Below are 13,116 nucleotides of genomic sequence, written 5' to 3'. Positions count from 1 at the left end.
AAAAAAAAAAAGAAGAAGAAGAATGTGAAAGTGATCTGTATCTCACCAACACTTATCATATCGCTTCTGAAGACATTGATTTAACCACTGGAGTCTTATGGATTACTTTTATGCTGCCTTATATGATTTTTGTAGCTTCAAAATTTTGACAACCATTCACTTGCATTGTATAGACCAAAAGAGTGGAGAAATTCTTCTAAAAATCTTTATTTGACTTCAGCAGATGAAAGAAAGTCATTCACATCTGGGATGAAAGAAGGGTGAGTAAATGATGAGAGAATTTTTATTTTAGGGTGAACTATTCCTTTAAGTGTCCAAATGCTTTTTGCAGTGACTGTATATTAGGAGAAATCACTAGAGTCAACTAACTTCTTGTCTTTGTAAGGGGGGCAGTTTTGAGGAAATAACATTATATGCAAATAATATTTTTTGCATCTACCATCAAAACTGACCTAAAAAATATTGTGTTTTGAACTACCTTATTGTAGGCTGAGCTCTCATTATTACCTTTTCAGTTTGTGTGAGATCTTCTTTGTTTGGAAAGTCCTCCCGGTGCTTCGAATCTGGGTCAATTCCTTCCTGCTCCAAGTATTGCACATTCATATTCAGCAGCCATGCAGCAGTGCGGTCCAATGCATTTGGATTCACAGGAGATGGAGCCTAATAAAAGTCCATAAGAAAACATACACAGACATCCATCAGCTTTGTAATGTGGCCGCGTTAGCACACGTTGAGACAGTTCACATGAATCAATCTGTTAAATTTGTTATCATTAATTATTAGCTGACACTTTCCAAAAGAAGTACTGCAGTTTGACTTAATCTATCTCTATCTAAACTGTTTTAAATAGCATATTGCTAATTCTTATATGATTATTATGCATGCAGCTTTTATGATAATATATTAAGGTGATATCTGTACTTTAAAAATTCATTTGTCACACTGCAGGACCGTTTAAAATGAACTATTGAAGGCAAAAAGGTCATTAAAAATGGTGACCAGTAACAGAATCTAAGATATATAATTTCCCTTACAAATTCCCTTATGATCTACGTTTCAAATGTTAACCTATGTTAATCTATGGGCATGTTATGTATCAAAACGTGTGCAAAAAGACACATACACACACACACACACACACACACACACACACACAGCTTAAAGAGAGTGGGAGAGTAGCCTAAAGGTGGGCAGAGGCATTAAATGTTGTCTTAAAACATTTCAAGGTGACAACAACACTTGTGCTGGCTCAGATTTTAATGAAGATCCATTTCATCGGACATCAAATGAACAGTTTGGACAATCTGAGCAGTCATTTAATCACTAGTGCAGTGCCTGAGCTCTGGCAATTAATTCTGCCTGTCTGTTTCATTCCCTGTGTCTCTGACGGTGAGAAGGCTGCGTGTTTGTCTCAACTTAAGAGCCTTGTTTGAGTGTGCCGATGGACCAAAAGACTCATTAACCCCAAAGAGATCAGAATGTCAAGTTGTTTTAAGGATATCAGCCTTGTGGTAGCTAATTTATTGGTACCCAAATGAGCCATGGGAACATAATAATGCATATGGATCTAGTGAGATGCAAAGGATGCGATCGGTTTAACAATTAAATCTCATGAAAACTTGAGGAAATACAACAATATTTTTATCTCGGTTGTAGCCATAATACCGCAATAAATAGATTATTTCATTTTCTGAAGAAAAGGTGAGTGGTGCTTAAATCACTGCCACGACGTTGGGGTTTTCTGGATGGTTGCTAAGATGTTCTGAGGGGTTTTTAGTATGTTGCTAGGGTGTTCTGGGTGGTTGACAGGGTGTTCCTTACTGAAGAAAATCTAAGTGATGCTAGCCCATGCAAAACTCGTCGCCACAATGCAAGAGTTTTGTGGGTGGTTGCCATAGCATTGCTTGCGGTTGCAAAGATGTTCTGAGGGGTTTTAGGCAGAACCCTTCTAATAGGGGAGCCTACAAGCTTAGCCTAAAATAGCATAAGGTGGCGGTCAGATAGACATTCCCTGGGCGGTACACTGGCGAGGAGACAAGAGGCCGTTCCTTTTGAATGGATGTCTATGGAGGAGATGCCTCAGTGTTCTGAATAAACTGCGTTTGTGAGGAAACAGCTCATCATTTAATGAATTGACTGCCTTTCAGCTAATCTTCAACATGTTTTACACTAAACAATCCTTTTGGAATGAACTATGTTTGGAGTTTACTACAATAAAATTATTGTTTTATAAGAGAAGTCACAGACAATTTTGCGACAGGTAGGTGTCACTTTATAGCTCTCCCCATTCACTTGTATAGTATCCGCAAGCAGTGACTCACTGTCGTAACATGCTAGTTGACAGTGAGGTATTCTGAGTGTTTTTTTAGCTTGTTGCTAAGGTGTTCTGGGCAGTTGTCTGGGTGTTGCTTACTAAAGAACATGTGAGTGGGGGGCCTGGGTAGCTCAGAAAGTAAAGATGCTGACTACCTTCGCGAGTTCGAATCCCAGGGAATGCTGAGTGACTCCAGCCAGGTCTCCTAAGCAACCAAATTGGCCCGGTTGCTAGGGAGGGTAAAGTCACATGGGGTAACCTCCTCGCGGTCGCTATAATGTGGTTCGCTCACGGTGGGGCACGTGGTGAGTTGTGCGTCGATGCTGCGTTGGATGGCGTGAATATGTTTCCGTGATAACGCGCTAAACAAGCCACGTGATAAAATGCATGGATTGATGGCCCCAGACACGGAGGCAACTGAGATTTGTCCTCCGCCACCTGGATTGAGGCGAGTCACTACGCAACCACGAGGACTTAGAGCGCATTGGGAATTGGGCATTCCAAATTGGGGAGAAAAATAAATAAATAAAAGAAAATGTGAGTGGTGCTAGCCCATACAAAACTTGCCGCTACGATGCTAGTGTGTTGTGGGTGGTTAACATAGCATTACTATGCAGTTGCTAAGGTGTTCTAAATGTTTATTCTGTGTTTATTGTGTTTATTCATAGTCCCACAGAAACCCTACACCTAAACCTTACCATAACCTTAGTATCAGCAAATGCGAATCTCACAAGACTTTCCCACACAAAGGGTTCCCTTCTAGACACAACCATCATTTTTAGTGTGTTGTTAGGTAGCTGCTTACTGACCCAAGTAAAAAGAGCTCAGCCCCATGTCTTTACATATACTGGTCCATAGGTATAGATAACAACATAGACTTTTTAAAAATGGTTCCACTCACTTGTTTGTGCAGGGTACGTTGCTTGGATTCTGGACTGTCCCCTTTTGATGATGATGACTGCTGTCTCAGTCTAGTGCCACTGCTTGGCCAATCAGGAGACGATGACATCATACTGCCACTGGAGGGACGGGGGTAGGGGGCGGTGTTGAGCATGTTGGGTGGAGTGCGGCCCCTTGTGACTGCTGGAGGTGGTTGATCTATCCTACGTTGTGGGCCTGTGCTGTTCAGGCGTGGTACGTTGGTTTGGTGTTGGGTCTCGGTGATAGACAGCTGTCTGCGTGTGAACTCTCCAGACCGTCTAACAAACTCATCCCCACTGCTGCCCCCTGCACCGCTGGCACCGGTACTGGATTGGTTTAAAAACGGGTGCTTTGGCCCCACAGTCGCCGCTTCCTCTGCGTTACTCTGGGAGCTGATGGAACTCTGGCATTCGGATCCCGAATCGGCACGGGGTGACACGGACAATCCAGTGGCCATCTGGTACACTGGGTTCTGGAAGGACAGGGGGGCGAGCAGCTGGGACCTCCCTGGGGCGCTCTCTGTGCTCGGTGTTGTGGGGGTCTGACCTGCCCTTCTCAGGGTTGGACCGCTGGGTGTGTTGCCCTTAACGGTGCGGGTGGTCCATACTCCAGTTCCTCCAGTCTGGCTGTCATTGATGGGATCACTGTAGGAGGTATTGGGAGCGCTCTCCAGAGAACGACTGTCCTGCAAGTCCACCATGGACAAACTCTTGCTGCCATTAGGAATCTGAACATCTGGCTCGTTGGCTTCGGAGTAACTTGAGCTGCGGGCGGGTGATGGTTGAATCACAGAGTTCCTCGTTACGAAAAACAGATCCTTGTTTTCGGGGGTTGGCGAGGGCAGGCGAGTGAAATCCACTAACCTGTTCAAGTGGCATGTAGACAAGAATAAAGATCTGTTTTTTTTTATTCAAACCAAACTCATTACTTGCCTATCTAGATGTGTGTGCTGCAGAATGGGTGGGGGAGTGCAACACATCGCTGCCTGTACTGACCATTCACTCCGAATGCTATACTCAGCTCATGACATTAGACAGCAGTGAAGATTTGTAAAAAGATCTGAAAACTAATTATTAAAACATATTAAAGGAATATTACAGGTTCAGTACAAGTCAAGCTCAATCGACAGCATTTGTGGCATAATGTTGATTACCAACAAATAATAAATAAATAAATAATAATACTTTAGACTCGCCCTCTTTTTCTTTAAAACAAAGCAAAAATTGAGGTTACAGTAAGGCAATAACAGTAAAATGGAAGTAAATGGTGTTAATTTGTAAATGTTAAAATACTCATTGTTTCAAAAGTATTCACAAGACGTAAACAATACGCATTTTAACGATTTTAGTTTGATAAAATCACTTATTAGCCTTTTCCGTGTAGTTACACCCAATTTTACAAATTTTACATAATGCCATAAACTCTTTAACCCTAAAATGTCTGTTAAAACAACGATTTAAACAATTTTAAAGCTCAAGCAGTTCTTTTATAAAATAAGCTTTACATTTCTGCCTTTAAACCCTCCACAAAATTGCGAGGCCCTATGCACTTCCATTTTAAGTGCTTCACTGCAACCCAGAAGTCTAAATAAATTTTTGCGGTAATCAGTATCATGCAACAAATGTTGTTGATTGAGGTTAACTTGTATTGAACCTCGAATATTCCTTTAAGACATTATCAGATCCAAGAAATTTTCCTTGACATTTCAATGGAACATACTTTATTCGACACATTGGCTACAGTAAGAAATTTTTTTTATCATCCTTTTTATCACAACAGAATAATAAATATTATACTAACCTGCCTTTCACTGAGCTCAGATTAATTTAATTGTTTTGAAAGATTTATACCTAAATATGAGAGAGCTTTAAAAGAATCAAATTTCATAGCCTGCCACAGTAAGTAGGCATCAACTTACATGGAACGCTTTCTGATAGACACATAATCAAAAACAGTTAGCAAGGTTTTGGCGGTTTTCTAGATTTTTTTTTTCAGTCTTATTAGCTAAAGTAAGTTAACGGGTGTTTCTGTTACATGCATAAGAAATGCAAAGAAAAAGTTTGTATTCTCATAACGAATCATTTATCCCATTTCTGGAACAATTTCTGTACAACTATTTGCAGAGACATGATATTAGTTTTGTTAATTATTTTCTCAATGCCAGTTTATTATTGTGGTATTATCTATTTCAGATACACCTGCTCTAAACAGCATGTGAAACAAAACAAACTGTGGTGGTCACTTTATATGTTGGTCAGACATTCACTTTATTAGTGGGCAGTTCTAATAAATAAGTCTGGCTACATGAGACTACAATTGCCTTGACTTACCCTGTGATCTCACTGTCCATGACCATCTTCTGCAGACCGGTTGACAGGCTGCTGCTGGGTAGTCCAGGCGAGCCCACACGCTCGGTTGGAGATGACATAGGGACTCCGGTGGGGTTCGTCAGGGCTAAATTCACATCCCGCAGGATTCGTGCCAAAGGACCCAGCGTAGTGGTAGTACTCTTTAACACAAAGGAGAACTGTGACTAACCTGATTGAAATGTGAATAGAGCATTGTGAACTCACTCTTGCGGGTAAAAGAAAAAAGTATCACTAGTGAAAAAATCCCCCACTAAAAATATTCTTTTCAAAGCTTAAAGAATATAGAAGAATATAAAGAATTTACAACCCCAATTACGAAAAAGTTGGGACAGTATGAAAAATGCTAATAAAAACAAAAAAGGAGTGATTCGTAAATTATATTCACCCTTGCTATATTGAAGGCACAACAACTAAACATTATATGATGATTTACCTTGAAAATGTCATATTTCTTTTTTTTTTTTAAATATATAGTATTTCAAATCAGATGATTTTAACACACTCCAAAAAAGATAAGACAGGGGCAATTTAAGACTAATAACAATTTGACGAGTTGAAATTACAAGGTGACGTGAAACAGGAGATGTTAAACAGGTGAGGCAATTGTGTCAATACTGTATACTGTATAAGGAGCTTCCAAAAACAGCCTAGTCCTTCAAGAACAAGGATCGTTTAAGACTTGTCAATTTGCCAACCGATGCTTCAGCAAATAATCCAGCACTTTGAGAACAATGTTCCCCAAAGATAAATTGAAAGGATTTTGGGCATTTCACCCTCTACAGTGCACAATATAGTTAAAAGATTCAAGGAATCTGGTCAAATCTTGGCGTGTAAAGGGCAAGACGAAAACCGCTTCTGAATGCGCGTGATCTCTGATCCCTCAGACATCACTGTCTTAAAAAACAGCATTCATCTGTAATGGATATCATGAACATGGGCTTGGGATAACTTTAGTAAACCTTTGTTAGTCAACACCACTCGCCGCTGCATCCACAGAAGCGCTGCCAACTTCTATGGGCTCGGTCTCATCTTAGATGGAAATTAGAACAGTGGAACTGTGTTTTTTGGTCCGAAGAGTCCACATTTCTGAAAAACAACAGCCGTCATGTTATCTGAGCCAAAGAGGAAAAGGACCATCCAAGCTATTATTAGCGTCAGGTCCAAAAGCCAGTGTCTATATGGGCCAGGGGTGTGTCAGTGCCCATGGCATGGGTAACTTACACATCTGTGAGAACACCATGAATGTAGATAGATATGTACAAATTTTGGAGCAACATATACTGCCATCCAGCACTGTCTTTTCCAGGGACGTCCCTGCATTTTCCAGCAAGACAACTTCAATCCACATACTGCCAGCATGACAAGTGCATGGGTACTAGATTGGCCTGCCTGCAGTCCTGACCTGTCTCCAATTGAGAATATATGGCGCATTATTAAGCACACCATCCGGCCACGAAGACCCCGTACAATTGTGCAGATAAAGACCTACATAATGGATGAATGGGAGAAAATTCCACTTTCTAAACTTAACACAACTGTATCTTAAGTGCCCAAATGCTTGATAAGTGTTATTAGAAGAAATGGTGATGTTTCACAGTGGTAAACACTCAACTGTCCCCACTTTGTTTGAGCATGTTGCAATCATTTGATTAGAAATTACAGTACATTTTCAAAAAACAATGAAATTCAATTCATATAATGTGTAGTTGCAGTGCTTTCAATATAGCAAAGGGTGAATATAATTTACAAATCACTCCTTTTTGTATTTATTAGTATTTTTCATACTGTCCCACATTTTTTAGGAATTGGGGTTGTAAAAGTTGTCAACAACTGTGCAACATACATGGGATCTCCTTCAATACAGTTTAAAAAAGCATCTATTATATATAAAATAGATGCTTTTTTAAACTGTATTGAAGGAGTTCCCATGTGTGTTGGACAGTTACATATATATATATATATATATATATATATATATATATATATATATATATATATATATATATATATACTTTTTCACTCTTTGTGATGGCCACTCCAATACCTTGACTTTGTTGTTCTTAAGCCATTTTGCCACAACTTTGGAGGTATACTTGGGGTCATTGTCCATTTGGAAGACACATTTGTGACCGAGCTTTAACTTCCTGGCTGAACTCTTGAGAAGTTGCTTCAATATATCCACATAATTTTACTTCCTCACGATGCCATCTATTTTGTGAATGCACCAGTCCCTCCTGCAGAAAAACACCCCCACAACATGATGCTACCACCCCCATGCTTCACGGTTGGGATGGTGTTCTTCTGCTTGCAAGCCTCTGCCTTTTTCCTCCAAACATAATGATGGTCATTATGGCCAAACAGTTCAATTTTGTTTCATCAGACCAGAGGACATTTCTCCAAAAAGTAAGATCTTTGTCCCCATGTGCACTTGCAAACTGTAGTCTGGCTTTTTTATGGCGGTTTTGGAACAGTGGTTTCTTCCTTGCTGAGCTGCCTTTCAGCTTATGTTGATATAGGACTAATTTTACTCTGGATATAGATAATTGTTTACCTGTTCCTCCAGCATCTTCGCAAGGTCCTTTGCTGTTGTTCTGGGATAGATTTGCACTTTTCGCACTAAACTATGTTCATCTCTATGAGACAGAATGCGTTTCCTTCCTGAGCGGTATGATGGCTGCATGGTTTCATGGTGTTTATACATGTGTACTATTGTTTGTCAATATGAACGTGGTACCATCAGGCATTTGGAAATTGCTCTCAAGGATGAGCAAAGGGTGGCTACTTAGAAACTAAAATATAGTTTTTAGTTTCTTCAAAGCTTCTAAAAAGTTTTGATTCAATATTTGTAAGTACATAATTCCCATACTTCAAATTGTGTTTTTCATAGTTTTGATGGCTTATAATAGTCAAAAATCAAAATAAAGTATCAGTTGGTGTGAACAAACTTTTGACTCGTAGTGTAGATTGCAATCTAATTAACTCTGGGCCAACACAATTTAATAGCCTAAAACTTTTTCCACTAAAAATGGCATTATTGTAAATCAAAGCACTCACCTGATCAAGCTGTGAGACAGCTTCTGACAGAAGAGAATGGAGAGAGGAGAGTTCACGGCCCAAGTCAACATAACCCTCGAAACCTGCTGTGTTAGAGATGGTCTCTGGGTTGGAGATCTCCAACAGAAAACGCTGCATGTTCGTCCATTCATGCTCCAAGAACTGATTCATGAAGGACATGTACTCCTCCTTACTGCCAAATCTACAATATAAAACACATTAAACACAGCTTTTCCTGAAGAAAATGCTTAGTAACACTCTCTATGAAGCCACAGGGGCCATCCGACCATCCATCCGACCGACCATTTATCCATTTCTCCATCCATCCATCGTTATATATAAAGTGTTACAAAATGTTCTGGTTTGAATGCACACACTTACTTGGTAAAGTTGGCAAGGTTTTGCGTCACTTTGGCGATGAGAGTGAGCGTGCGTGCCGTACGATCGTCAGGATATTCCTGCATGAGGCTAAAGAGTGAGGGCGACATAATGGCAGGGCACAGGAAGCGCAGGAAGAGAGATGCACTGATCAGACGTTCACTGATGTCCGGTCGTCCACGGTTACTGCACTCCTGCCTCCATGATGCAAACACTTCCTTGAGTTCCCGTGGAAATACGCTGTTGACGAAAGACAGGAAAATTTCAGAGCTTTGAGACAGAAGCTCTGTTCCTCATACAAAGCTATTGTATGGTTTAAGAAGACTTGGAATATAGTGCATGAGTCGTGAACTACAGTACTGTCATTACACTGTCATTTTTTAAGTTTGACAGATGTGGTCAGAAAAGAGCTGTGTGCAGATTCTTTCAAATTAACAGAAAAAAAATAAATAGAGACAGAATTTTCATTTTGGGTAAACTATTCCTTTAAACATCACTAAGTCTCTAGTTTAACGCAATCTGTTGTTTTAAGTTGCTCTTTTTAAGATAGCGAAACACACAAAAGGTGACACACAACAGAACTTTGGGACAGTTAGAAAAAACTTAAAGGGAAGTTCGCCCAAAACTGGAAATTCTCTCATCATTTACTCACCCTCATGCCATCCCAGATGTCTATGACTTTCTTTCTTCAGCAGAACACAAACAAAGATTTTTAGAAGAATATATCAGCTCTGCAGGTCCATACAGTGCAAGTGAATGGTGATCAGACCTTTGCAGCTCCAAAAATCAAATAAAGTCAAGTCATATTTATTTGTATAGCGCTTTTCACAACAGACATCATTTCAAAGCAGCTGTACAGGAAATTACGCTATTACAGAAAATGAATGAATATAATGCCAATATTAATTATTTATGTTTAGAATTATTAGTGGTTTAAATAAGTAAACTAAGTAAGTGTTGTAGGTCAATGGATAAACAAAAGGTTTTTGTATGAACTATACTGTAAATTTTAATATTAATGTCCTTGAAGTCATCTTGAATTAACTGAGGAAATATACGCAGATGCATTGTTCTTTGATTTTGGCCGATGAAGGCTTTTGTTGGTTAATTCATTTTGTATGTAGTTCATTTTTTAAGAAAGTGTTGTCCCTCCTTTGACCAAGATGATACAGGTATCATTCAGTGAGGAGCATCACAGTCCGGCTGGAAGCTTAAGGCAGGTAATTAAAAGTAAAGGAAACATAAAAGCAATCCATAAGACTCCAGTGGTTAAATCCATATATTCAGAAGCGATATAATAGGTGTGGGTGAGAAACTTTAATTTAAATAATTTAATTTAAATGTAAGTGTTTTTTTTTTTTTTTACTCTAAATCTCCACTTTCACTTTTTCATCTGAAAATCAAAATTGGTGCCTGTTTAGTTTCACTTTTACATCTGAAATAGACAGTTAAAGTGGAGATTTAAAGTAAGAAAGGATATACATATTGTTCTGTTTCTCACCCACACCTATTATATTGCTTCTGAAGATATGGATTTAAACACTGGAGTCACATGGATTACTTTTATGTTTCTTTATGTGATTTTTGGAGCTACAAAGGTCTGATCACTATTCCCTTGCATTGTATGGACCTACAGAGCTGAGATATTCTCCTAAAAATCTTTGTTTGTGTTCTGCTGAAGAAAGAAAGTCATACACATCTGGGATGGCATGATGAGAGAATTTCAGTTCAAAATGAACTATCCTTTTAAGAAGATACAGTTTAGATAATGGTCAAAGGCAGGAAAATTCTATTCCCCTGATGGGATATCTTGCATCAGGCCATTGCAGGAGGGATTAATTTATTTTCCCAGCATGATTTTGCAGATATATAAGTAATGACAAAGGAATATCACAGTCTCACAGAGGACAGATGAGACCTCCCATTTCTGATTAGTCTTTCTGTCAGGCATTATGTGTTTCTTGGATAAATTACAAAATTAAAGGATCTGCCTATAATTAAGAATTTAAAAGCAGCACATAACCGTTCTTAAGTCTTAATTTTCTCTTTAGATACGTTAATTAAGCAATAATTGTTACAGCTTAAGGGTATTGTTAGGCACGACACAGCAGAGTATGCACCCCTTTAGCTGTATATTCCAAATATAGCATGGCCTCCAGTATCTTATTGCTTTTACAAAATGATTACCACATAATAAAACGTCGTTTTAATGACAATTTATGTCTTTAATATTTTCATTAAGCAAAATCATTTCGTGCCATACTTCAACTAGAAGATATAGTCCCTACATGTAAAATAAGGTTGAACAGTGAATGGTGTTTCAGGTCATAGCCATTTCTTTTACTGTGTATTTTAACATGACTGGAACATTGCATTGACCAATCAGCATCCAGGACCAAAATAATCCATTTTATAACACTAAATGAATGTTACATTTCAATCAGGGGTCCAAAGATAGAAACATATTATAAAACATATGAGATTTTCTTAAATATATATATATATATATATATATGTATATATATATAGTTTATACTGTGTATATATATAGAGAGAGAGAGAGAGAGAGAGAGATTTTTTAAATAAAATAATAAAATAATTTTTTTCTCACATCAATCTACACTCCATACCCCAAAATGACAAAGCTAAAACCAGATTTTTCATAACTTTGCAAATGTATTAAAAAGAAAAAACTGAAATATCACATTGATATAAGTATTCAGACCCTTAACTCAGTACTTAGTTGAAGCACCTTTGGAAGTGATAACAGCCCCAAATCTTTTTGGGTATGATGCGACAATGTGACATTTGGGGATTTTCTGCCATTTTTCTCTGCAGATCCTCTCAAGCTCTGTCAGGTTGGATGGGGACCGTCAGTGGACAGCCATTTTCAGGTCTCTCCAGAGATGTTCGATTGGGTTCAAGTTCGAGCTCTAGCTGGGCCACTCAAGGACATTCACAGAGTTGTCTCTAAGCCACTCTTGCGTTGTCTTGGCTGTGTGCTTAGGGTCATTGTCCTGTTGGAAGGTGAACCTTCGGCCCAGTCTGAGGTCCTGAGCGCTCTGGACCAGGTTTTCTATTAAGGATATCTCTGTATTTTGCTGCGTTCAGATTTCCTTCAACCCTGACCAGTTCCCCAGTCCTTGCCACTGAAAAACACCCTCACAGCATGATGCTCCCACCACCATGCTTCACCGTTGGGATGGTATTACACAGGCCACTGTGCTCTTGGGAAACTTCTTTTAGCCTTCCCCAGATCTGTGCCTCAACACAATTCTGTCTCTGCAGGCAGTTCCTTTGACCTCATGGCTTGGTTTTTGCTCTGATATGCATTTTCAGCTAAGAGACCTTATATAGACAGGTGTGTGCCTTTCCAAATCATGTCCAATCAATTTAATCTGCCACAGGTGGACTCCATCTCAAAGATGTTCCAGAGAAATTGGATGCACAAGTGTCATAGCAAAGGGTCTAAATAGATATGTCAATGTGATATTTCAGTTTTTTTCTTTTTAATAAATTTGCAAAGTTATCAAAAAGCTGGTTTTAGCTTTGTCATTATGGGGTATGGAATGTAGATTGATGTGGAAAAAAATAATAGTAAAGTCATCAAAACTATGGAATAACAAATTGAACTATGGGAATTATGTTGTGACTAAACAAAATCCAAAAAAAAAAAAAAAAAAATCTAAACTGTGTTATATTTTAGCATCTTCAAAGTAGTCACCCTTTGCCTAGAATTTGCAGAAATGTACTCTTGACATTTTCTCAACCAAAGTCTTGAGGTATCACCCTGGGATGCTTTTTAAACAGTATTGAAGGAGTTCCCATCTATGTTGGGCACTTATTGGCTGCTTTTCTTTATTATTTGGTCCAGGTCATCAATTTCTAAAACTTTTTTTAATTTTTTTAATTAAATTTTAGTTTTATAATGAAATAAATTAATATGGTGGCACAATTATATTTTTGTCTACAAAACTAATGTCAAACATTTAAGCATACGCCTTCAGATCAAACGTTTTTTAAGATCATGAGAAACATTTCAGTCAAGTGTACATATACATACACTGGTGGCCAAAAGTT

General features: G+C 38.6%; 1 protein-coding gene across 5 annotated transcripts in view; it reads right to left on the bottom strand.

Moving 5' to 3' along the window:
- LOC127423946 (disabled homolog 2-interacting protein-like) overlaps nucleotides 1-13,116 on the bottom strand; it is a 130,746-nt gene that overhangs the window by 10,740 nt on the left and 106,890 nt on the right. For all 5 annotated transcript variants that reach the window (XM_051668658.1, XM_051668659.1, XM_051668662.1 and 2 more), the window contains 5 exons: nucleotides 9,040-9,276; nucleotides 8,659-8,860; nucleotides 5,566-5,744; nucleotides 3,216-4,098; nucleotides 508-660 (listed from right to left, as the gene is read on the bottom strand). In XM_051668658.1, coding sequence (XP_051524618.1) covers nucleotides 508-660; nucleotides 3,216-4,098; nucleotides 5,566-5,744; nucleotides 8,659-8,860; nucleotides 9,040-9,276 — 1,654 coding nt within the window. The remainder of the gene's footprint in view (nucleotides 1-507; nucleotides 661-3,215; nucleotides 4,099-5,565; nucleotides 5,745-8,658; nucleotides 8,861-9,039; nucleotides 9,277-13,116) is intronic.

This window comes from Myxocyprinus asiaticus, chromosome 33 (genome assembly GCF_019703515.2).
Source record: "Myxocyprinus asiaticus isolate MX2 ecotype Aquarium Trade chromosome 33, UBuf_Myxa_2, whole genome shotgun sequence".
Classification (NCBI taxonomy): Eukaryota; Metazoa; Chordata; class Actinopteri; order Cypriniformes; family Catostomidae; genus Myxocyprinus; species Myxocyprinus asiaticus.
The sequence above is the reverse complement of the archived record's forward strand: the minus strand, read 5'-3'. Positions and strand labels throughout refer to the sequence as shown.